General features: G+C 42.1%; 1 protein-coding gene across 5 annotated transcripts in view; it reads right to left on the bottom strand.

The window, feature by feature from the left end:
- Window positions 1–5,772: 5,772 nt before the first annotated feature.
- The window catches only part of NMNAT1 (nicotinamide nucleotide adenylyltransferase 1), a 29,436-nt gene continuing 11,531 nt past the window's right edge, over window positions 5,773–23,677 (bottom strand). For all 5 annotated transcript variants that reach the window (XM_041771218.1, XM_041771214.1, XM_041771217.1 and 2 more), the window contains 4 exons: window positions 11,897–12,064; window positions 10,374–10,557; window positions 6,839–6,981; window positions 5,773–6,501 (listed from right to left, as the gene is read on the bottom strand). In XM_041771218.1, the coding sequence (XP_041627152.1) occupies window positions 6,101–6,501; window positions 6,839–6,981; window positions 10,374–10,557; window positions 11,897–12,008 (840 nt within the window). In that variant the 5' untranslated portion in view covers window positions 12,009–12,064 and the 3' untranslated portion in view covers window positions 5,773–6,100. The remainder of the gene's footprint in view (window positions 6,502–6,838; window positions 6,982–10,373; window positions 10,558–11,896; window positions 12,065–23,677) is intronic.

Here is a 23,677-nt window from a genome sequence, read left to right as displayed (position 1 = left end):
AAGGATATATGATGATAAGTTTGATAAGCCTACTGGGGGCAGCCCTGGTGGCGCAGCAGTTTAGCGCTGCCTGCAGCCCAGGGTGTGATCCTGGAGACCCGGGATCGAGTCCCGTGTCAGGCTCCCTGCATAGAGCCTGCTTCTCCCTCTGCTTGTCTCTCTCTCTCTGTGTGTGTCTCTCATGAATAAATAAATAAAATCTTAAAAAAAAAAAAAGCCTATGGGAAAGATGTTTCTTTGATTTTAACAAAGCCCTAGGGAGCCAGCCTTTCCCCACTTTTGAACATGAGCCAGGAAGACTTGCTATTGGTGACCACCCTACAACTCAAAGAGCACCAGACTTAGGACACTGAGTTACAGAGCGGAGGGATGGAAAGCCCCTGGGTCCCTGATGACACTGTTGCTTCATTGTTCCCATGCACCCTAAACCGTACCCTCCATTTGTTTTCTTGTTTTGTTTTGTTTTGTTTTCCGATGCAAACACACGAGGGTTTATTTACAAGCTCGAGCTTGGGTCCAAGTATACCCGACACAGTGGAGCAGGGACTTGGACCCTGACCTCCATTTGTACTTCTGGGTTTAAGTGTCCTTGTTTCAACCTGGAGTTGAAATTCATATTACTCGCAGTGGAAAATACCCTGATATAGAAAATAAATAAAATTAGGTTACTCTTGTCTCCTTAAGTAACTTATTTGCCTTTTTAAACCTTTTTGAGGGCAGAAGAGCTAATTATGGTTCAGTCCTGAGCATATTTAAGTTGCTGAGAGTACTTAGCAAATGTTAAATAAAATACCACTATGGGGCCCCTGGGTGGCTCAGTTGGTTGAGCATCTGACTCTTGGTTTTGGCTCAGGTCGTGACTTCATGCGCTGTGGGATGGAGCCCCATGTCAGGCTCCATGCTTAGCTCAGGGTCTGCCTGAGGATTCTCTCCTTCTGCCCCTTACCCAACTCATGTGCTCTCACTCTCTCAAATAAAGAAATCTTTGGAGAGTGGAAAACAAACCATAAGAGACTCTCAACGTCAGAAAACAGGCTGAGGGTTGGGCAGCCCAGGTGGCTCAGGGGTTTAGCGCCACCTTTGGTCCAGGGCCTGATCCTGGAGACCTGGGATCAAGTCCCACTTTGGGCTCCCTGCATGGATCCTGCTTCTCCCTCTGCCTGTGTCTCTGCCTCTCTCTCCCTTCTGTTTCTCATGAATAAATAAATAAAATATTTAAAAAAAAAAAAAGAAAACAGACTGAGGGTTGATGGAGGCAGGTCGGTGGGGGAGGTGGCTAGATAGATGGGTGATGGGGATCTAGGAGGGCATATTTTGGGATGAACACTGGGTGTTGTACGGAAGTGCTGAATCACTGACTTCTACTCCAGAAATCAATATTGTGGTGTATGTTAACTACCTAAAATTTGAATTTAAAGAAAAGGAGAAAAATCTTAAAAATACATTACTTCAATAAATAAATACTAAAAATATATATCTCATGAGTACTACTCTTTCAACAAGAACAGTGTGGCCAGAAGCTCAGATCTTCTGCTTTGGTGGCACTGATACTTTTAGCTACACTATTTTAAAGGCTATTAATCAAAAGAAACTTTGGGTGCCGAGAATCTACCTTGAAGAAGGCAGCTGGGACTTAGCCCCCATAAGCCAGGCCCCTCCGCCTTGCTCTCCTGTGCTGTGCCACAGAGTGAAACATGCCAGCGAGGCCATCCAAATCTGGGGCTCACTCATTCTCACTGGTTTCCTATGCAGCTGTTGTTCTGGAGACCCTGGGGAGGACACAATAGGGCAAGCAATTAAAAAAAAACAAAAACAAAAACCTTTCTCTTGACTGTCCTCCGCTCCTCAGATCCTGCCAACCTGAGAGCAATTGTTGTAACATATAGTGAGAGGCAGGCCTGTTCTCTGTACTTCCTTGTGGGTTGTTCCTCCTACCTAAGGCTGCCCAAGCTGGAAAAACAAAAGCCCCCCAAACAGAACAGAAACAGGACTCCTTGACCTTCAGATAAATGACAAAGAATTCAGTGTAAGGAGCTCCTCCTGGAGTGCTCTCCACCCTGGTTTCTTGACTTCCAGGGCCCAAGGGTGCTCATGTTTAGGAAACGTGATGGGTTCAGGATTCTGGAGAGTTCCTTGCTCAAACTCTAGTCTTGTTTTTCTTGCCACCTAGCTGTAGACAACCTGGCAGCAGAGACTATATTGTACTTGTGTGCTCCCCTTGGTACTTCACATAATACTGTTCCAAGATATGCTTCCTGGTCACACAGAAGAGAAGGGACAGGTGGCAGCTCAGAGTGGTGAGAAGCCAGTATGGTGAGGAGCCAGTGCCAATTCTCCATCAGGTCGATCATATTTCATATGCACCCTCATGGATCTGGGTGCATTTTCTTTTTTTCTTTTTTTTTTTTTTTGCTAATGAAGAGTGAACTAGGGCTCCTAACACCTCCTCCTCCTGGGCATCCACTTCTCCTATTCCAAGGAATTGGTACATCAGGCAGGTTCCACTTGGTCCTTCTGTGTGGACAGACACATCACACGTCACCATCAGACTATCATATGTTCAAAGTTTTCTTTATTTGTACTCATCCATTTGGGGTGATGAAAATTTCAAGATGTGACTAAAACTTCATTCTTTGAAAAGTAAGATGTTACGTAAGGCATAAAGAGGTTAAGAATGCAGGCTCAGAAGACATACTGCTCACTTAAGCCTCAGGGTTTGGCATTTACACCAATCAACTAATTGTGCTTAGTTTCTTTATGACTTACACACCCTACACATCATAAGTGCTCAGTAAGTGTTGGCATTGTGAAGATCAAACAGCACCACTGGTAAACCAGGTACAGATTTCAGAGACAGACACTGTACAGCCTCACAGTTGGGTGGATGCCACAGTGAATGTTCTAGATCACAAGGCCTGTGGGAACAAGTATGAGGATGGCAGTGGAATGGATGTCCTGTTATCCACTGATTATCCAAATGGTTAAAATTTACTTCTGGGTGCCACACCATTTCACAAGATAGTGACTTCTGGCCTCTGACAGAAATGAATCAGACATTGGGGTAAGAAAAAAGAAAACTACCATACATGCTGACACTGATGGAATGCTTCCTTCCACCCTGCAGGGAGACCCTCGAGATATCAGAAAAAAAAAAAAAAGAGAGAACATCCTTTGATACAAGAAGATGAGCCTAAATCATACCTGTGGCTCAATCTCTCTACCCTGATCACCAGGAGAACCCACTCCTCTTATCTAAATGGTTTACTGTTCACACTTGTCCCCTAAACAGGTAAACAACAAAAAAAATCTCTCCAGATGTGTATTCAGCTGAATTAAGCTGCCAGTAAAGGACTTTTGTTCCTTGGCTGCATTCAAATTATGCAATGTAAGGGGTAAAGGAGTATAACACATATAAAACACGAGCATCAAACACACAAAATACCAGCTTTACACATTTCCTAAACCCAAAATTCACATTACAAAAGCAAATTATGAAAAAGCCATAATAGGAAATATAGTGGCATATTTCCCTCTTCCTCAATGGAAGTCACAACAACTATTAATATTTATTCCCCTGTGAAGTTCATTGTTCTAATTTCCACTATCAAAACAGGAAATTCTGTCCTTGAGGTCACCCAAAACTTATTATGTTGTGGCATTAGCAGCATCCTTGGTACTAAGACAAAAAGCTAAAAGCAGCCCATTCCATGTACAAAGGTATTGATCCATAAATAGCACAATAGGATCATTTCACTATTATGAAGTCTCCTGGGAGGTCCCCAAACGCTTTACCCAGTGGGTCCAGAAGTCATATACTCACAGCTGAGCAGGGTGGGCCCTTCTAGGTAGAAAGGCACCATGGTATAAGAGAAATCTCTACAAAATAAATAGAAGTTATAGCATTGGAAGCCTTTTGCACTCTGTACATACATCAGGTGAACTAAGTGCAGTTTTCCAGGAGAAAAAAAATCAAAGTTACACTTAGGTAGCTTCATCTACTTCTAGATGGTTCTTTTTCAATACTGCTTCAACTCTCAACTCCAAAAAGCTCAGGAGGGGGAGAAATGACCCTCATCTCTCTGATCAGAGACTCCAACTTGTCACTCCATCAGTAGACTGAAGCCTACTGGTGCCAGGCTCTGCAACCCTCCTGGGATTTAGGAGGCTGGCCTGTTGGCCTCAGTAAGAGTAGGTCAGTGGCTGTAGAATGGATGCTGGCCACTTTCACTCCTTCTCTTTTCAAACTGCGTGTTCATATTTGACCATACAACTGCACAATTTTAAGTACTTTTTCCTTCAAGTCATAAACCCTTCATCTAGAATGATGTAGGTATGAAATATAAATTGCAAAAAGTATTATATTTTCATGAGGAATTTAACTTAAGTCCTCTTTCTACCACATGATTTTTCATGGATCATAAAGCTATTCTATAAAAGCTATTTCTGGTTCTTTTGCCTTACCAATTGGTAAAACTTTCACAGAATTTTAATCAGCATCCAACCATGTAACAAACTTGTGTTTGTCACGTAAAAGGGAAAAAGTGTAAGAAAGTAGAAACTTTTTCTGCTTAAATTTACAAATGGCAGATTCACAGTGAGCTGGAACAAAAACAGCAGGGCTCTTCAGAAACTCGAGAAAATTTTGGACTGAGATCATAGAGAGTTCTTTCAACCAGCCATTTTCAGTGCTTCGAATTCTGAGTTGGAGTAAATGTGAGCTCATCCAGTGTGGCATTTCTCATGTTTGTAGGATCTTCATTCATCTTTTTACTATTAAGCTATCAAGAAAGGCCAAGAACACTGAAACTTAATAAAATCCTTGCATAAGATCCCTCACTCTCTGTGGTTCTCTCTGTTCCAGGTAGCATGATGTCATTTCTGAAGCGGTTCCTGAAGACAGCAAGATGGCAGATAACCAGAGCCACAAGAGGCTGTGCTAAGACGAAACCCATAACGTGTAACCTGATTTTAAATTACCACTGGTTTTACCAAACTTTTATGCTTTAGTTTATGAAAGAATCACAATTCCCCGTTACCGGCACCCAGACTGTTTCTCTACCTCTCGTGTGGGGAGCAGAAATACTGGTGTACCTTTCTGAACATTTGAGGGCTTGGACCTTTCTCCAAGTCTCCAAAGGTGGAGCTCCAGGCAGATGTGTCTTGGCAAAGCTTAACTGATGTGCGCCAAAGAGACAGAACCATTAGCGTCAAGTTTCTGCCAGGCACATTCACAACCTGTATTTTGCACAGCTGAAGATGACTGGTCATGGTGGATTTTACAAGATCACTATTTTTAGAATTATTTCCTTGGCCACCATTGGTGAAGAATGCAGGCATTCGTAAAAGGCTAATTTCCTTTAAAACTAAATTGGGGGGCAGCCCTGGTGGCACAGCGGTTTAGCACCGCCTGTTAGCCCAGGGCATGATCCTGGGGACCCTGGATCGAGTCCCACGTCAGGCTCTCTGTACGATGCCTGCTTCTCCCTCTGCCTGTGTCTCTGCCTCTCTCTCTGTCTCTCACGAGTAAATAAATAAAATCTTCAAAAAAAAAAAAACTAAATTGGGGGGCAGCCTGGGTGGCTCAATGGTTTGGTGCCTGCCTTCGGCCCAGGGCATGATCCTGGAGTCCTGGGATCGAGTCCCACATTGGACTTCCTGCATGGAGCCTGCTTCTCCCTCTGCCCGTGTCTCTGCCTCTCTCTCTCTCTCTCTCTCTGTGTCTGTCATGAATAAATAAATAAAATCTTAAAAAAAAAAAACACTAAAGTGGGGATTTTAAATAGGTTTTTATTTTTTTATTTTTAGGTTTTATTTATTTATTTGAGAGAGAGTGAGCAGGAGCGAAAGGGAGAGAGGATCTGAACCAACCTCCATGCTGAGCACAGAGCCCGATGCCAGGCTCAATTCTATGACCCGGAGATCACAATCCAAGCCGAAATCAAGAGTTAGACACTCAACCAACTGAGCCACCCAGAGACTATATTGAAAACATTCATCTTAGGAATTTCCAATAAATTATAAACCTGATTTTAATCTACTATAAAACTGATCTTTACCAAACTATTTTGGACTCAAAGTCCAAAATATCATGCTGTAGGATTTATGAGTTAGCTTCTGCAGTGTTTCTCTGCAAAGGAGCCAGGATGACCCCGACATTTCTTTCTTCACTCTCACAGCTATACAGATCATGCTTTTCGATATACTCCTGGACAAGGTCTGGTACCAAGTAGCGAATGCTCTGGCCCCTTCTGAGAGCTCGCCGGATCTTTGTGGAGGAGATGTCATTGGTGATCCATTCATTTACCAGGTGAATGTTGTTCCGATGCTGCCACAGTGCATCGGATTCATAGATGAATTTCTGAGCATCATTTCCAGCCCGAGTAATACATACAAGTCCATAGTCTCCCACAATTTGGGTGATATCCTCACTTTTCCACAGATTGGGCACGCCAAAGGACTCCAGTAGATCTGCCCCACACAGCAGCTTTACCTTTGGCACATCTGGGAAAAAGAAGACACAGCTTCAGGGTCTGCTTTGCTAGTAACTCCCTGCACCAAAATGAACACAGCAGTGTGTTTTTCTGGCTACAGGGTTCATAGATCCCATCTGATCAGAATCAGATTCCCAGAAGAGATTTAGGACATGCAAAAGTTAAGGACCACTGCAGGAGAAATAAGCTCAAGGTGCCCTCTCCTCTCCTTTCCTCCCTCCATTCACAAAACTAACTAGGGGCATTTAGTGGGCACTCATACACACTGAATATGAAAATACAAAGGGGCTTGCTCAGCTCTAGAATCTTATCTACTGTAGTTGGTAAGTCTGATGAAACATACAGACCTTTTGTTTTTGGCTCTAGCGATTTCTTTTGACTAAAATCTTGTCTCTGTTCAGCCCACTTCCTTTTCTGTCCAGGCCTTCCCCGCACAGGTGAATCCTGCTGGTGATCACAGCTCCCGGCCTCTAGTTTCTCTTGATGGTGTCTATAAAACAAGGCAATAGAACATTTCTCTTCTCACAATGTTCAGCTAAAATACTGTCCTTCTGGAGATGTCTGAGAGCCTCTGACCCAGAGTTAAATGCTGTGTGATATTAAAAACATTTAACCAGGGCAGCCTGGGTGGCTCAGCGGTTTAGCACCCCTTCAGCCTGGGGCCTGATCCTGGAGACCCGGGATCGAGTCCCACATCGGGCTCCCTGCATGGAGCCTGCTTCTCCCTCTGCCTGTGTCTCTGCCCCTCTCTCTGTGTGTGTCTCTCATGAATAAATAAATAAAATCTTTAAAAAATAATAAAAAAATAAAAACATTTAACCACAGGTACACCTGATGCCTGACCGGTCAGAAGGGATGCTTACCAGTCCCCAGTACCACCAGGTCAGCATGGATACTGGCCAGCAGTGCTGTGGACTGGCTGTCAGAAACAGAAAGCAAGGAGATCCTGGGAGCACAACAGATGGTAGCTATTACTATTCTAAGCTTTATGTGTGTTCCATAATAACAAGAGTTAACATTAGTTATTTACTATGTGCTAAGCATTACACTAAGTCCTTTGCATGGATTATTTGATTAAATCTTCTCAATATCCCGTGCCATAAATACCATTATTGTTATTATTATTCCAATAGTGGAGGGAAGTGAAGGCTTAGAGCTGCAACTCCAGCTATTGGTAGACTCCCTGGGACATAGGAGGCATTCTTTTTTTTTTTTTTTCAAGATTTTAATTTATTTATTTGAGAGAGAGAGCATGAGCAGGGGGTAAAGACAGAGGGAGAAGTAGGCTCCCCACTGAGCAGGGAGCCCAATTCGGGGCTCGATCCCAGGATGCTGGGATTAGGACCTCAGCTGACGGTAGACACTCAACGAACTGAACCACTCAGGTGCCCCCATGGGAGGCATCCAATAACAATCTTATTGAGTGAATGTTTTAGTTATTACAAAGCAACTCTTATTGCCCACTATTATATCAGAATTATTATCCCTATTAAGAGAGGAGAGCCCTGATTAGTTGGCCCTAGGCCATATTTTCAAAAAGTGGGGCTCAAACTTGCAACTGTGAGATCAAGACCTGAGTCAAAATCAAGAGTCAGACAATCAACTGAGCTACCAGGTGCCCCTGCCCATGGCCATTTAGCTTATAAGTAGCCAAGACAGTATTTGAACCCCAGAAGTCTGGTTCCAGAGCCTATACTCTTGACCACTGAAGAATGTGGCTTGACCCACTTAATGGAGAGCCACACGCCAAGGATAAAGTCCTAGAGGGGACAGGTGCCTGAAGCCTAAAAGGGACCACAGGCAGCTTATGTGTAGCTTTCTTGTGGACTGGCAGCAGGATGCCCACTGCTTTACAACTGTGAAGTAACTTGAGCTAAATTTAGGGGAGCCAAATGTGGGTCCTTGTGCCTCTAACTCCCTTCCCTCTTGAGCAACTGAGTTAATATGTAACAGACAGTGAGGTTGCTGCAGAGCCAAAGAGGGAGGGTGGAGTAAGGTGGGCCTGCATAAGCCTGGTGTTTGTTTTTGTTTTTGTTTTTAAAGATTTTATTCATTCATTCATAGAGACACACAGAGATAGAGAGGCAGAGACACAGGCAGAGGGAGCCTGATGTGGGACTCGATCCCAGGTCTCCAGGATCACGCCCTGGGCTGCAGGTGGCGCTAAACCGCTGCGCCACCAGGGCTGCCCAAGCCTGGTGTTTGATAGGAGAATTTCTGGCCAATGAAAAGGGCAGACACCTCCCTGCCAAGCCTGAAAAGTTGCTCCTCTTGCTAGGCTGCGTGCTGGATACTATCTGCTGGCTCAGTGGCAAATCCTGCCCTAAACACACTTCCCAGAGGATCTCACGGCATGTTCTCAATATGAGAGATTCTGCTAATGAAATTCACTCACAAGACTCGGAAGGAAGAAGGGAGGCAGAGGCCATCTTTCTGGGCTGTGGAGTGTGAGAAGCAATCTCTTATGGCACAAGCATGGTGGCCAGACTCTCTATTCCACTGTCGAGCCACCAACTCTAGGAGACTGGGACAGTTGAACAGCAGCATTTGTGGTGGCAGAGACAGGACCAGCTTCCTGAACACTCACTGCAGCTAAAGAGGTATGACCTTGGAACAAACCCCACTTCCCTGCTGTCAGCCCCTTGACACTTTTGCAGACGCACCTAAATCCCTTTCTGCTTAGAATAGTCAGAGTGGTTTGGGGGCACCTGAGTGGCTCATTCACTTGAGAGTCTTGACTCTTAATATTGGCTTGGGTTGTGATCTCAGGGTTGGAGGATCGAGCCCCATGGCTGGCTCCGTGCTCAGCATGGAGTCTGCTTGAGGATTCTTCCCCTCCCTCTGTCTTCCCCCAACTTGAGTGTGTGTGTGCGCGCATGCTCTCTCTTAAATAACATCTTAAAGAAAAAAAAAAAAACACTCAGTGGTTTCTATTTCCTGTCGAAACCCTAACTGATATGTTTCGAACCAGAAGGCTCAACTGTAAGAATAGACATTAGACATGAAGGTTTTTCAGAAAGCTCTCCTATAATTAAGCTAATATCACATAATAATTAGATATTATTCACTCTCGTTTGTTTTGAAAGACTTTATTAATTCATGAGAGACACACACAGAGAGAGGCAGAGACATAGGCAGAGGGAGAAGCAGGCTCCCTAAGGGGAACTTGATGCAGGATTCAACCCCAGGACCTCGGGATCATGACCTGAGCCAAAGGCAGATGCTCAACCACTGAGCCACCCAGGCGTCCCTCTAGTTTTTGAATCCTTACCTGGAACTGTTTCAAAGGTATGAGCACAGAGGTCTGAGACAACCCCCATATGTGGTCATGGGAGCGGCTCGTAAAATCAGGGCTGTCCATGACCAAGCACCATGGCTTCTCTTGCTTAAATTAGCTGCCTCTCTCTTTTATACTTAAGATTAATGACAACATCTTCTTAGGACTTTTGGGCACAGACAGGGCAGGCAGTCTTCTCTATGTGCTCTCTTTCATAAAGATACACACAGTAACAAGCATGCAAACATCTCAACGCATGATGAAAGGCATACAGGTAAACAGACCCCCCACATTCTGTTGCTGTGCTCCATACCCAAGAAATAACCGGACATGGGAATAGCACAGCCTAAGCCCTCCGACCTGAGTCAGTTTGCAAATCTGTATGTTCTACACTAACACTACTCCCCATCTACTACACTAACACTAACTCCCCATCACCCTGCACACTGTAAATTTTGATATTGCCAAATTGCCTTGTAAAAAGCCTTAATCCATTTGTATTGTCCATCTACAGTGTTTGCAAGAGCCCAGGAAGTAGTGAAACATGGCAGAAACCCCCCAAACCATTTCCACACAACTGACAAAGCTGACTTCACCATGAATACCTTAGCACCTTAGCCGTCTCTACCCACTCCTTCTGAAGACTCTCCCAGGTGTCAACTTCCACCCATTCTGAACTCTTGGTGGCGAGTTCTGCCATGATAACTCGGTGGTGGGCAGAGATGAGTCCTTTCTTCTTATATGCATCACCAACAGGAGAAATTATGCCTTTGATAACTTTGTATTTTCCTGGATAAAGAGTCAAATTTCATGTGAGGTGTAACAAGTTACATTTTATGCACAGAAAATATTATCATTGATATGGTTTTATAACAGACCCTCCTCCCCCACTCCCCCATTTTTAGGGATTCAGGGTGCCTGGGTGGCTCAGTCGGTTAGGTGTCTGCCTTCGGCTCAGGTCATGGCCTCAGGGTCCTGGGACTGAGCTCCACATTGGTTCCTGGCTCAGCGGGGAGTCTGCTTCTCCCTCTCCCTATGGGGCTCCCCCTGCTTGTGCTCTCTGTGTCAAATGAATTCAAATGAATAAGTAAAATCTTTAAAAAAATAAAATAAAACAGGGATTCAGGTTTATTCATAATTCATTTATAAACAAGGTGAAATAGAACATAAAATTCACCATTTTAACCATCTTAAGTACATGTTTCAGTGGCAAGCACATTTACACTGTGGTGCAGACCTCACCACTGTCTGTCTCCAGAACTTTTTCATCTTTTCCAACTGAAACTTTGTCCCTACGAAACACTAACTCCCCATCACCCTGCACACTGTAAATTTTGATATTGCCAAATTGCCTTGTAAAAAGCCTTAATCCATTTGTATTGTCCATCTACAGTGTTTGCAAGAGCCCATTTCTCCCCAACCTCTGACACTTGACACTATCAAGCATAAACATTTTTACTGATGTCATGGGCAAAAGAGATTTCATTTTTTATCTTAGTTCTCTATTAGGATTATTAGTGAGATTGAACACCCATCCATCTATCTATTAGCATATAGCATGATAATTTATGTAACAGAACATATTATGTAGGGGAGGAAAATAAGTTTTTCTCAACCCTCCTTGGGTCCCTGGCTGGGCCTGAAAATTAAACTGACAAAGACAGAAAAACATAAGAAAAATGTAGAAATTTACTTAAGAGAAGGTTTATGTGACACGGTGCCTTCATAAAGAAACGAAGACCCCAAGAAACAGTTAGACCTGAGTATTTTAATGAGAGGTTTGGTGAAGAGTGGACAGCCATAGAAAAACACGACAGGAAAAAAAAAAAAAGAAAAACACGACAGGGCAGAGAGTATGAGGTAAGCGTAGTCAACCCGGGGAAATTTAGCAAAGCCATTAGTTTACAATCTTCCAGGCATCCTTATGTCCTTAGCAATAAGGATGTTCCTTCCCTCCTGGTACACGGAGGGCAACCCTCACATGAAGGTTTTATGAGCTGTTTCAGCGGAGAAGGGTGGGGAGGGTCAGAGGGACCTTCCTGATTCTGCCATTTTTTTCAAACTCCTTCAGCTTAAAATATCCAACATGCCAAAGGGCCATATTTTGGGGCTGTGCCCTGGACCCTACCTGTTCCGTTCATGTAGTCCTTGGCCAACTCAAATAGCCTGAGGTGCATGTTGGTGATAGGATTAAAGGAACCACAAGCAAGGAGAACCACTTCCATCTTTGAATTTTCCATGCTAAGAATTTGCAGTTGCTGATCTGAATGGCAAACTCCGACACTTTGCTTGTTGTCTGCAGAGAAGAAAGGCAGGAAGTTCAGTTACAGGTCTTCAGGTGTCCTTCCATGTTCCCATTCCAAGTGGATGGACAAAGACATGTGGCTTCAATGACAAAGATGGCCCCATTTCTCCACACTTCCTTTTTTGGTATTCATCTACAGCTCCTGCTATAAAGGGATAGCATCTCCTTTCCTCTCTCTGTGACTTGCTTTGTTTGTTTTTTTTTTATTGGAGTTCAATTTGCCAACATACACCATAACACCCAGTGCTCATCCTGTCAAGTGCCCCCGTCAGTGCCTGTCACCCAGTGTGACTTGCTTTGGACAAAAGAATGTGGCAAACCTAAGTGTGCCAATGCTGAGCAAGTCCTCTGAGGCTTTGCACACTTCCATACTCTTCTGGGCTCCTGCCTCTGCCATGAAAATAAGCCAGGGCCAGCCTGGTGGAGGATGATGGAACACAGGCCAGAGAGCTGCTACTCCTGCTGACAGCCAGCCAACTTCATTAGCTATATGGTGGAGGCCATCCCACACCAGCCAAACCACATACAACATGCTCAGACACACAGGCAAGCCCTGGTGAGATCAGCTGGGCCGGGCTTCCATGAACAAACTCACAAGCTAACCCTCAACTCCTGAGCAAAAGTAAATGCTTATTATTGGACACTGCGAAGTTTTGTGATACACTACTGTGGTCATAGTTAACTGATACAATGACATTATCAACTATCAAATAAATGGGACTCCCCAACAACCTGCCCTTCAAAACAGTAGTCGGCCTCTTTGTCAACATGATCACATTATCACTTTTGGCCCAGGAACAGTTTACAAACTCTTTTTCGTTTATTCCACTTGACCCTTCCACAACCCTAATGAAGTAAAGACAATGAATTTAAAATTTTATTTTATTATTTTTTAAGATTTTATTTATTTATTCGTGAGAGACACAGAAAGAGAGAGGCAGAGATACAGGCAGAGGGAGAAGCAGGCCCCACGCAGGCAGCCCGACGTGGGACTTGGGACTTGGGACTCGATCCCGGGACCCTGGGGTCACGCCCCGGGCCGAAGGCAGCGCTAAACCGCTGAGCCACCGGGGCTGCCCCCTAAAATTTTATTAAATGCATTCATGTATACAGATTTAGAAATCACAGGGCAGCAAAAGACCCATAACAAAAACCAAGAGTCCTCAACCACATCCTGCTCACCAACTCCCCTATGCATCTCCTTTTTTTTTTTTTTTTTTTTTTTTTTTTAATGCATCTCCTTTAAAAGCAACTACTTTGAACTTTTTCAACTATTTCTTCTGGTAACTCTACCATAATTCTACATTATGTACTTATAATGCTATTTTAAATTTATCCAATGTAAACAGTGCCTATTTACTTTCTATAATTACCTATGAGAATTAGCTGTCAGAAACCCTTACTATCTATTCCCAAAACTTTTATCTCTACATAATTTCTAGTCTATGTTGAACATCGTCTTCTCCCAGGACTATGAAGTTACTGCTTCTAGACTCCTGTGTTTACAGTGAGAGCTCCAACGTCACTTCCAATTCTGGGTCCTTTGAAGGTGACTTAACATTTTTCCTTCCTTGAAGCTTGTGAAATCTTCTCTTTGTCCCCAGTGTTGTGAAATTTTACAGTGATATCCTCTAGTGTGGTTCTATTTTCATCCATTGTGTTGGGCATTACGCAGGCCCTTACAATCTCAAAATTCATAGACTTCAGTTCTGGGAGAGGCCCTTGAATTACTTCACTGATGACTTTCCACCTTCCATTGTCTGTTATCTTTGGAAATGCCTATTATTTGAAACTGAAACCTAGACTGGTCTTCTAATTTTCTTTTCCCTTCTATTTTTTCCCTTCCTGCCTTCATGCTCTAATTTCTAGATATCCTCAACTTCACCTTCCAATCCATAGGTCGAGCTTTTCATTTGTTATTATACTCTTTGATTTCTAAGAACTTTGTCCTCTAAATGTTCCTTTTTATGGTGTTCTGTTGTTTCACCAATGTATTCTCTTATCTTTCTACCAACATGAATGATAAATTTTAAATTTCTTTCAAAAAGAGCTGATAGGAAGTTCTGAGTGAGTGAATCAGGCCTGTGCATAGTGGGCTTAATTGTATGGTCAGCTGGTAGTCAATGTTGCAGGTCTCGTCCCTTGGACTGGTCAGATTCTACAGAAAAGTATCCTCCAATCTCTTTTCTGTTATAGCACAATAATAAGAACCCATGCTCTCTGGGGTTGGCTGTGGTTGGCTGAGTCAGTAGAGCATGTGACTAGATCTCAGGGTTGGGAGTCCAAGCCCCATGTTAGGTGTAGAGAATTTATGCTCTGAATTCAGACTGCCTGCATAGATATCACAGCTCTGAGGCAGCTGGGTGCTCAGTTGGGTAAGCATCTGCCTTCTGCTTGGGTCGTGATTCCAGGGTCCTAAGATTGAGCCCACATCGGCCCCCTGCTCAGCGGGGAGCCTGTTTCTCCACCTCACTCTGCCAGCTGTTTGCCCTGCTTGTCCTCTCTGCCAACTGGATGAATAACATATGAAAAGAAAGGGAAGGAAGGAAGGAAGGAAGGAAGGAAGGAAGGAAGGAAGGAAAGAGAGAGAGAGAGAGAGAGAGAGAGAAAGAAAGAAAGAAAGAAAGAGAAAGAAAGAGAGGGAGAGAAGAAAGAAAGAAAAAAAGAAAGAAAGAAAGAAAGAAAGAAAGAAAGAAAGAAAGAAAGAAAGAGAAAGAAGAAAAGAAAAGAAAAAAAAGAAAAAAAAAGAAAGAAAAAAAAGAAAAAAAGAAAAAAAGAAAAGAAAAGAGAAGTCACAGCTTTAATACCTACTTGGGCTGGATGACCTTGGACAACCTGACCCTAACCTAAACTTCCTTTGTCTCAATCTTAAATAATAGTACCTACCTCACAACTGTGTGAACAATAAATGATACATGCACAGTGCATAAAACTGCCTTTGATAATAAATAAGCTGTGAATATAGCTACTATTATGTTGCATACCATGTTGCTACAGTTCAACTCTTTGTAATTTAAATACCATCAATTTCAAATGGTTCAACAAATATTTAATCCACTTTCTGGAAGCTTTTTTTCCTGGAACTTTCTCTAATCTGGGCCGAAAATCTGTAATCCTTTGTATAGCTGTCATCTGGAAACCTTTTCCTCTCTCTCCTGAGTCAGATACCTTATTTCTTAGGGCCACATCAGGGCTTTCTTGTTTTATGTCCCAATTTTTCTAGAATGTATCCATGAGTAGCCTCATAATAAAGAGTGCATGGGAAATGTCTTTCCTTTCCTTCAGAGATGATTACCTTAGTTGAGAAAATGTACGATGAAATGATTTTCTTTTAAAATTAGGAAGGGGGGATCCCTGGGAGGCGCAGCGGTTTGGCGCCTGCCTTTGGCCCAGGGCGTGATCCTGGAGACCCGGGATCGAATCCCACATCGGGCTCCCTGCATGGAGCCTGCTTCTCCCTCTGCCTGTGTCTCTGCCTCTCTCTCTCTCTGTGACTATCATAAATAAATAAATAATTTAAAAAATAAATAAATAAAATTAGGAAGGGGCACCTGGGTGAGTCAGCTGGTTAAGTGTCTGCCTTTGGCTCAGGTCATGATCCTGGGATCCTGGGGTTGAGCCCCAGTTGGACTTCCTGCTCAGCAGGGAGCCTGCTTCTCCCTCTCCCTCTGTCCCTCCTCCTGCTCATTCTAATAAAATCTTTAAACAAAATTTAAAAGTAAAATTAGGAATGCATTTTCTCATTGTTTTCTAGCATCCAACAGTGCAGCTAAAAGTCTAATGCCATTTTGATTCTTGTTCTTTTTTTTCCATGACTTTTTTTTTTTTGGCAGATTTGTGGGGTGTCCTCTTTATTTTTTTTTTTAAGATTTTATTTATTTATTCATAAGAGACACACACAGAGAGAGAAGCAAAGACATAGGAGAGGGAGAAGCAGGCTCCATGCAGGGAGCCTGATGAGGGACTCGATCCTGGATCCCAGGATCATGCCCTGAGCCAAAGGCAGATGCTCAACTGCTGAGCCATCCAGGCATCCCTGGGGTGTCCTCTTTATACCCAGTGCTCCAAAATGGCATAATGTTATATCTTAGTGGGGTTATTTTTCAGTCATTGTGCTGGAAATCAGTTGAAGTGGTTCTCAATGTTCCACTATGGCATATGGATTATTTTGAGTGGAAGGCATGTGAGACCCTGCGGGCTCAAGAGAAATTCTTGCCCCTCCCAACTACAAAGAAGAATCTAAATTGGGGGGTCTTTCCCAGAATAAGGGTTATTATCAGAGATAAATTTTATCTGAGTGACCCATCTGAATGGCAGGGCAAACATCTAACTACCAAACATCTGTGAAGTACATTCCTTTCCTCTGAAGACCCAGACCCCCACCCCCTTCTCCTTAGTTCAGAATGACATAATATGCCTCATTCTGTCTGTCTTTGGAATTTCCATGTCTATGTGGATTCCCCAAATGTACTCTATTAAATTTTATTTTCTCCTCTTAACCTCTTTCATGTCAATCTGATTCTTAGTCCTGTTAGAAAGACCTCTGAGAGGGCAGCAGCCCTGGTGGCGCAGCAGTTAAGCACTGCCGGCAGCCCAGGGCGTGATCCTGGGGACCCAGGATGGAGTCCCGCATTGGGCTCCCTGCTTGAAGCCTGCTTCTCCCTCTGCCTGTGTCTCTGCCTCTCTCTCTCTCTCTCTCTCTCTCTGAATAAATTTAAAAAAAAAAAAAAAGACCTCTGAGAGAACAGGAATTCTTGCTCTCCGACAATGAACCTTTCCATCCCCTCAAAGTCAAATCACTCAGTTCTGGGTTATTATTTTTTTTTATTTTTTATTTATTTTTTATTTTTTTTATAAATATTGCTTACTATTGCAAAATAGTTAGCTGTTATTGTAAAGTTTTTTTTTAAGATTTTATTTATTTATTCATGACAGATACAGAAAGAGAGAGAGAGGCAGAGACATAGAGGAAGAAGTAGGCTTTATGCAAGGAGCCCAATGCGGGACTCAATCCTGGATCCCAGGATCACACCCTGAGCCAAAGGCAGACACTCAACCACTGAGCCACCCAAGCGACCCTGTTATTATAAAGTTTTAAAAAATACTCTTATACATCCAAATTATGTTTCAAAATAATTATTCTGAGAGCTTTTAAATATAATTTCAGTGATGCCAAATTGCTTCAAGTATTTTGGGGACTTTGGAGAATTACTTGTAGAGGTCAGAGTTGGTTTTTTTTTTTTAATATTTTATTTAAATTCAATTTGTCAACATATAGTTGGGTCAGAGTATTTTTATAATTAATGTAGAAATACAATAAACAGCAATAAACAAACAATTGCATGATACTTTTCTATGAATAAAATGCTTTCACACACAAGATCATTTACTCTTCACCACACAAACACACAGAAATTTGGCCAAAGTCATTGAGCCTGTTACAAAAAATAAGCTATTGTTAGGTATTTCATTTTTCCAGTTAATCTTCTATCATTGGACATTTAGGTTTTTCTAATTTTTCAGTATTACAAGCATCTCAGAGAAAAAAAAATGGTTGAGAATGAGCTGGAAATTAAGGCTATAAAACACCTCACTGGGGACACCTAGTTGGCTCAGCGGTTGAGCATCTGCCTCTGGCCCAGGGCGTGGTCCTGGAGTCCAGCGATAGAGTCCCATGTCCAGCTCCCTGCATGGAGCCTGCTTCTCCCTCTGCCTATGTCTCTGCCTCTCTCTCTCTGTGTATCTCTCATGAATGGATACATTTAAAAATCTTAAAAAAAAAAAACAAAAACAAAAACCTGTTTCTTTAAAAAATAAAAACACCTTTCTGTGCACTTCTAAAATTTGCCCATGCCCACAAGACCTGTATCTGGACAGCTCAATAGTGTTATAGCCCAATATAGTGTTCAGACCCAACTGTTAGGGTGACCAATTCACTTCTGCACAGATTCTGTGCTCTCATTGGACAAAGCTAGGGAGTGCCAGAACCAGGGCTAGCATCTCAGTTTCCTGGCTCTTAGGCTCTCTCATTGAGAAGAAAAATGGGAGATAAACCAGAGCTCTACACACTGGAAATGAGCCCTTCTAGCTGAGGAGCTGAGGAATATGCACGTGAACCCCTTAGGCAACGAGAACCTTCAAAGCTTTCTGAGCAATGGAGTGACAATAGGGTCCTATAAAAACAAATTTTAGAAAAATAAGAAGACATAAGTACTTGAAACTATTATACAGGGACACCTGGGTGGCTCAGTGGTTGATTGTCTGCCTTCAGCTCAGGGCATGATCCCAGGGTCCTAGAGTCCCACATAGAGCATGATCCCAGAGTCCCACATAAGGCTCCCCGTGGGAAGCCTGCTTCTCCCTCAGCCTATGTCTCTGCCTCTCTCTCTGTGTCTCTCATGAATAAATAAAATCTTAAAACAAAACAAAACTTTGAAAAAAACCCCAAAAACCTTTATTCAGTTTTACCAGCTTAACCAAATACTTGGTTCCATTTGCAACCTCCTCATCCGTAAAATAGGGACGATGACAACCAATTTCAGTTACTTTGAGGATGAATTCTGAGAACAGTACATGGCAAAGTGCTTAGCATATTGCCTAGCACAGTGTAAAAATAAATGGTAGTTGTTATTTATGGGGAAAGTGACAATACTGATGTCGGTGATACTATGGGATAAACTAAGGGATTAATTGGAAGGGGCAAAACAAGACAGGAAGGCCAGTTACAAAGTCATGTGTGCCTCAATTTAAGTAGTCAGTGAGAATGGAAATAAACATTTTTTTTTAATGAGTTAATTTGTAGGAATGATTTAAATGTCCTTTCAATTATTAGCCTAAGGATGATACCAGGATTCACTTGAAGTTCATTCCCACTCCTCCCATCCCTAACCCCAATTCCCATACAAAGTGCCTATGGCATTATGGGGTGGTGGTGATTATAACATCCCCAATAGCACCCTAGGCCCACATGGAAATCTGGGTAACTAGAGCAGTTCCAGCCTCACCCACCTCAAGTTTCAGGCACCACTCCCCACAGGAGACTGAGCTGTGAGCAGCAAGAACAATAAAGCTGAGAACAGATGGTATGGGCCCCCAAGGGAGCTGCCTGCTGTTCAGGGAAGGACTGAACAAACAGCTTGGAGCCCCTCCCCAGCCTTGGGGATGCACTCAGGTTTCTAGGTCCTCCCCAGGAGAAAGGCTGGGGAAGGAACTATGGGAAACTGATCTCTCATATAAAGGAAGCCTTCGCTCTTGTCACGTTCACAATCCATCTCAAATATCCAGCTCAGTTCTATTAATTCACAGTGAACACAGCCAGCCTGAAATTGAACCTTCAAAACCACACAAGAATTAAGTTACAGGGAGCTTCCATCATAGCCCAGGGTGGCTTTAGAAGAACAAGGATCTGTCCCTCTCCAAGGAAAAGAACTTCTTCTGTTATCACTGCAGGGTACAGAGTACTTGCACTGGGAAGGGGGGCAAGCTGGTGACAAATGGATATAGTAGTCTGGAAGCTCTAACAGGGCTGCTTTGGATCCTCTGCCTTGCTCCAGGTGCTTAAGGACCACCGTCCCCATGATTCACTTCTGTCTGGCGCACATGGCATATCATCTGCACTGCTGGCTGCCGAGATCACGCAGGCTCAGGCTGTGAGTGTCCCTCCCCAGCTCACTAGGACAAAAAGCCCATTTCTTCCTAAGATAGTCTTGACATTTAACTAAAATTTACTTTCAATTTTTAAAACCTTTTCTTTAATTGAAGTATACTTGACATAATAATCACTTTCTTAAGTTTTAAAAACTAATATGTAAACATTAATGAAACATTTGGGAAACATTAAGCCAATTTTTAAAATGTTAACATTTTAAAAAATAGTTAATTGTCTTTTCTTGTCACATGAAGTGTTCAATGATTAAATCTATGTTGGTTGACTATTAAAATAACATGATTGACTTGACAACTGATCAGAATTTATACCTCTAAAAAGATGCTATTCCTTTCAAAATAGTCATGTTAGGCCTATAACTATATCCTAGTTATAACAATGTGCCATTGCCAGTCTGAGGGTATATTTTTAAATTGTCTTTTTTTTTTTTTTTAGTACTTTCAATAGGGATAAATCTTTGTCTTTGGAGGACAGATTTGATTTCTATGAATACCCTAAGGTCATTCAGTGCTGAATCTGATTAATGAAATAATCAAAGTAAATAATACAGTTTATGGTAAAGAAAGAGAACTATTAGTTATTGCAGAAGATCTACTTATATGCATGGAAACTATGTACAGGTAATCTCAAAAAGAATTTCAAAAATGAGCAGAAACAGCAGACTTCATTTGATTCTGTAAATTGCGGTAGGTAGGTTTACTGTTTATTACACTCAATATGTTACACTCAGTATGAACCATCTGGCCAGAGACAGAGCTAGCACAGCACAGAGGCATGGTTAGGACTCTTGGACCTGGTTCAAAATTCTAGCTCTATGACTTGTTTTGTTTGTCCTTAGATAAGATGCTTCATCTTTCTGAGTCTTGCTTGCCTCATTTATAAAATGGGGAACCACAGTCCCTACCTCACAGGATTTTGTGCATACTTTTTAAAGAGATTTTATTCATTTACTTAGAGAGAGAGAGAGAGAGAGAGAGACCGAGCAGGGATAGGGGGAGTGGGAGAGAATCTCAAGCAGACTCCCCGATGAGCACAGAGCCCAACATCGGGCTCAACCAAACCCAACCAGAGGCAAATCCAAGAGTCAGATGCCCAACCAATTGAGCTACCTAGCATCCCGGATTTTGTGCATATTAAATGAGAAAGTGAATAAAAAATGTTTGACATATTTGTCTTTTTTTTTTTAAGATGTATGATAGACAGAGAGAGAGAAAGAGAGGCAGAGACACAGGCAGAGAGAGAAGCAGGCTCCATGCCAGGAGCCCGACATGGGACTCGATCCCAGGACTCCAGGATCGCGCCCTGGGCCAAAGGCAGGCGCGAAACCGCTGAGCCACCCAGGGATCCCCAACACATTTGTCTACTAATGATGGCTATTAACTTTCACTAGTGCCTGTGGGTTGTCTTACAACATTATCCTACAGTCATGATAAAGGAACCAAGGTTCTAAAGATTCCTTAACGACCAGTATCAATGGGCAACCTGGGTGGCTCAGCAGTTTAGCACCGCATTCAGTCCAGGGTGTGATCCTGGAGCTCCGGGATCGAGTCCCACGTCAGGCTCCCTGCATGGAGCCTGCTTCTTTTCTCTGCCTGTGTCTCTGCCATTCTCTCTCTCTCTCTCTCTGTCTCTCATGAATAAATCAATAAAATCTTTAAAAAAAAAAAAAAAAAAAAGACCAGTATCAACAGTGCCTGCTACATAGTAGGAGCTCAATAAATGGTAGCTATTATCCTCAGTGAAGTATTATTAGACATAATTTTGCTCTAATAGGATGGATCTCAAGTCATCCTTGTTGTGTTTAAAACTTTATCTCCATGGTATAATGTAATGTTGTTAGAAAAAAGAACCTAAATTTGGTTTCTTGAAGCCATTTCATCACTAACAAAGTAATAAATGTAACTCACTGTGTCCCATGCAGCCAAGTGACAGTGTTCTTATTTGGGACCATCGCTCTGGTCCTCCAGTTTTATGTTCTGCTAAGGTAAGTTCTTTCACCAGCCAACCTCTCACCTGGCAGCTCAGCATGCCTATCTTATCTCTGGAGACAGGTGGGTTGTGCTCTACAATTCCTGTTAGGTGTTTAACTGCAGCCTGTCCCATTGTTCTTACCCCTATTATCAATGGTGGTCACCTGCTCCACCTCTTTGAAAAGTCAAAAATCTCAACACAAAAAGAATAGTTGGGATTTGGGCAGACCGAGTTTAACTTAGTCAACACTTATTTCTTGTAGTACTAGAAGCCATTAAATGCGAGACAATAAAGGCACCAAGGTTATAATTTATGGATTTTCTAGAGACCAGTCCTGACAGCCTAGCATGAGTTATGAGTTAACTGTCTCCAGGGCTGAGGGTGATGCAGGCATATGTGACCAGATTATGACCTGACATATTATTTCAGATTCTATGGAGGACATTAGCCTTGGCAGAAAAAGTCAGCTAATAACTGAACAAATGAAGCACATGCCATTTGATACAATCAAAATTTTAAAATTGCAGCTCTAAAAATGTGGAAATTCCAAAACAATCTTAAAATCCACTTAAGTGACAAGAAAGAAAGGGAAACTGTGACACTCACTGTAATTAGCCTAATTTAAACTTGCCAATGTCTGTCATAGGAGTTTTGTGTGCAGTAAGGCCTACTTCCTTACTCCAGAAGGCCAGAATTTCCACAATGTATTTTCTCACCAAAATAACCAGTTAACATGAATTAGAAAAATGGTAAACATTATTCATCCACCAACTGTAAATATTAACAACTCTTCATGTTACTTGCGGGCTGTTTTCAGACTATTAATTTGCAGTCATGTAGAGGAACCAAGGTTCGTGAGTTGCCTGGAGCCAAATGAACCTTGGGCTAGAATTAGGATTAGAATTCAAGGGTTAGTGCCTTCTGTATTTTGCTTATAGAGTAAATTTCTTCCAGTAATAGATGAATTACTTAGATGACCCAGTGTATTGATTTTAGGCCCAGATCTTCCCGATATTGCAGGCAACCTCTCCTTACCAACCTGGTTGGTAATATCATCTTTACTTTCTTCACAATTGGTAAGTGTGCATAATTATTATTAAGTACTTATTAAGTGCCTATTATTTGCCAGACACTGGACCTCCTGCCCCTTTGGGAGCTCAAATCGAAACTTAGGAAAAAATTCACATTTAAAATTCAGGTGAAAAAAATAAAATAAAATAAAATAAAAAAATAAAATAAATAAAATAAAATAAATAAAATAAAATAAAATAAAATAAAATAAAATAAAATAAAATAAATAAAATAAAATAAAATAAAATAAAATAAATAAAATAAAATAAAATAAAATAAAATAAAATAAAATAAAATTCAGGTGAAGGGACGCCTGGGTGGCTCAGTGGTTGAGCATCTGCTTTTGGCTCAGGTTGTGATTCTGGGGTCCTGGGAATGAGTCCCGCAGGGAGCCTGTTTCTCCCCCTGCTGTGTCTCTGCCTCTCTGTCTCTCATGAATAAATAAATAAAATCTTTTAAAAAATAAAATAATAGGGATCCCTGGGTGATTCAGCGGTTGAGCGTCTGCCTTCGGCTCAGGGCATGATCCTGGGGTCCTGGGATCAAGTCCCACATCAGGGTCCCTGCTTGGAGCCTGTTTCTCCCTCTGCCTGTGTCTCTGCCCTTCTCTCTCTCTCCCTCTGCCTGTGTCTCTCATGAAGAAATAAATAAAATCTTAAAACAAAACAAACAAATAAATAAATAAATAAAAACATAATAAAATAAAATAAAATAAAATAAAATAAAATAAAATAAAATAAAATAAAATAATAAAGTGAAATTCAGATGAAGGATAATTTTTTAAGTTCCTTAGTAATAGTTTTGGTTGTTCTAAAAAAAATTTTTTTAAGATTTATTTATTTATTTATTCATGAGAGATACAAAGAGGCAGAGACACAGGCAGAGAGAGAGAGAGA

This window comes from Vulpes lagopus, chromosome 10 (assembly GCF_018345385.1).
Source record: "Vulpes lagopus strain Blue_001 chromosome 10, ASM1834538v1, whole genome shotgun sequence".
NCBI lineage: Eukaryota > Metazoa > Chordata > Mammalia > Carnivora > Canidae > Vulpes > Vulpes lagopus.
The sequence above is the reverse complement of the archived record's forward strand: the minus strand, read 5'-3'. Positions and strand labels throughout refer to the sequence as shown.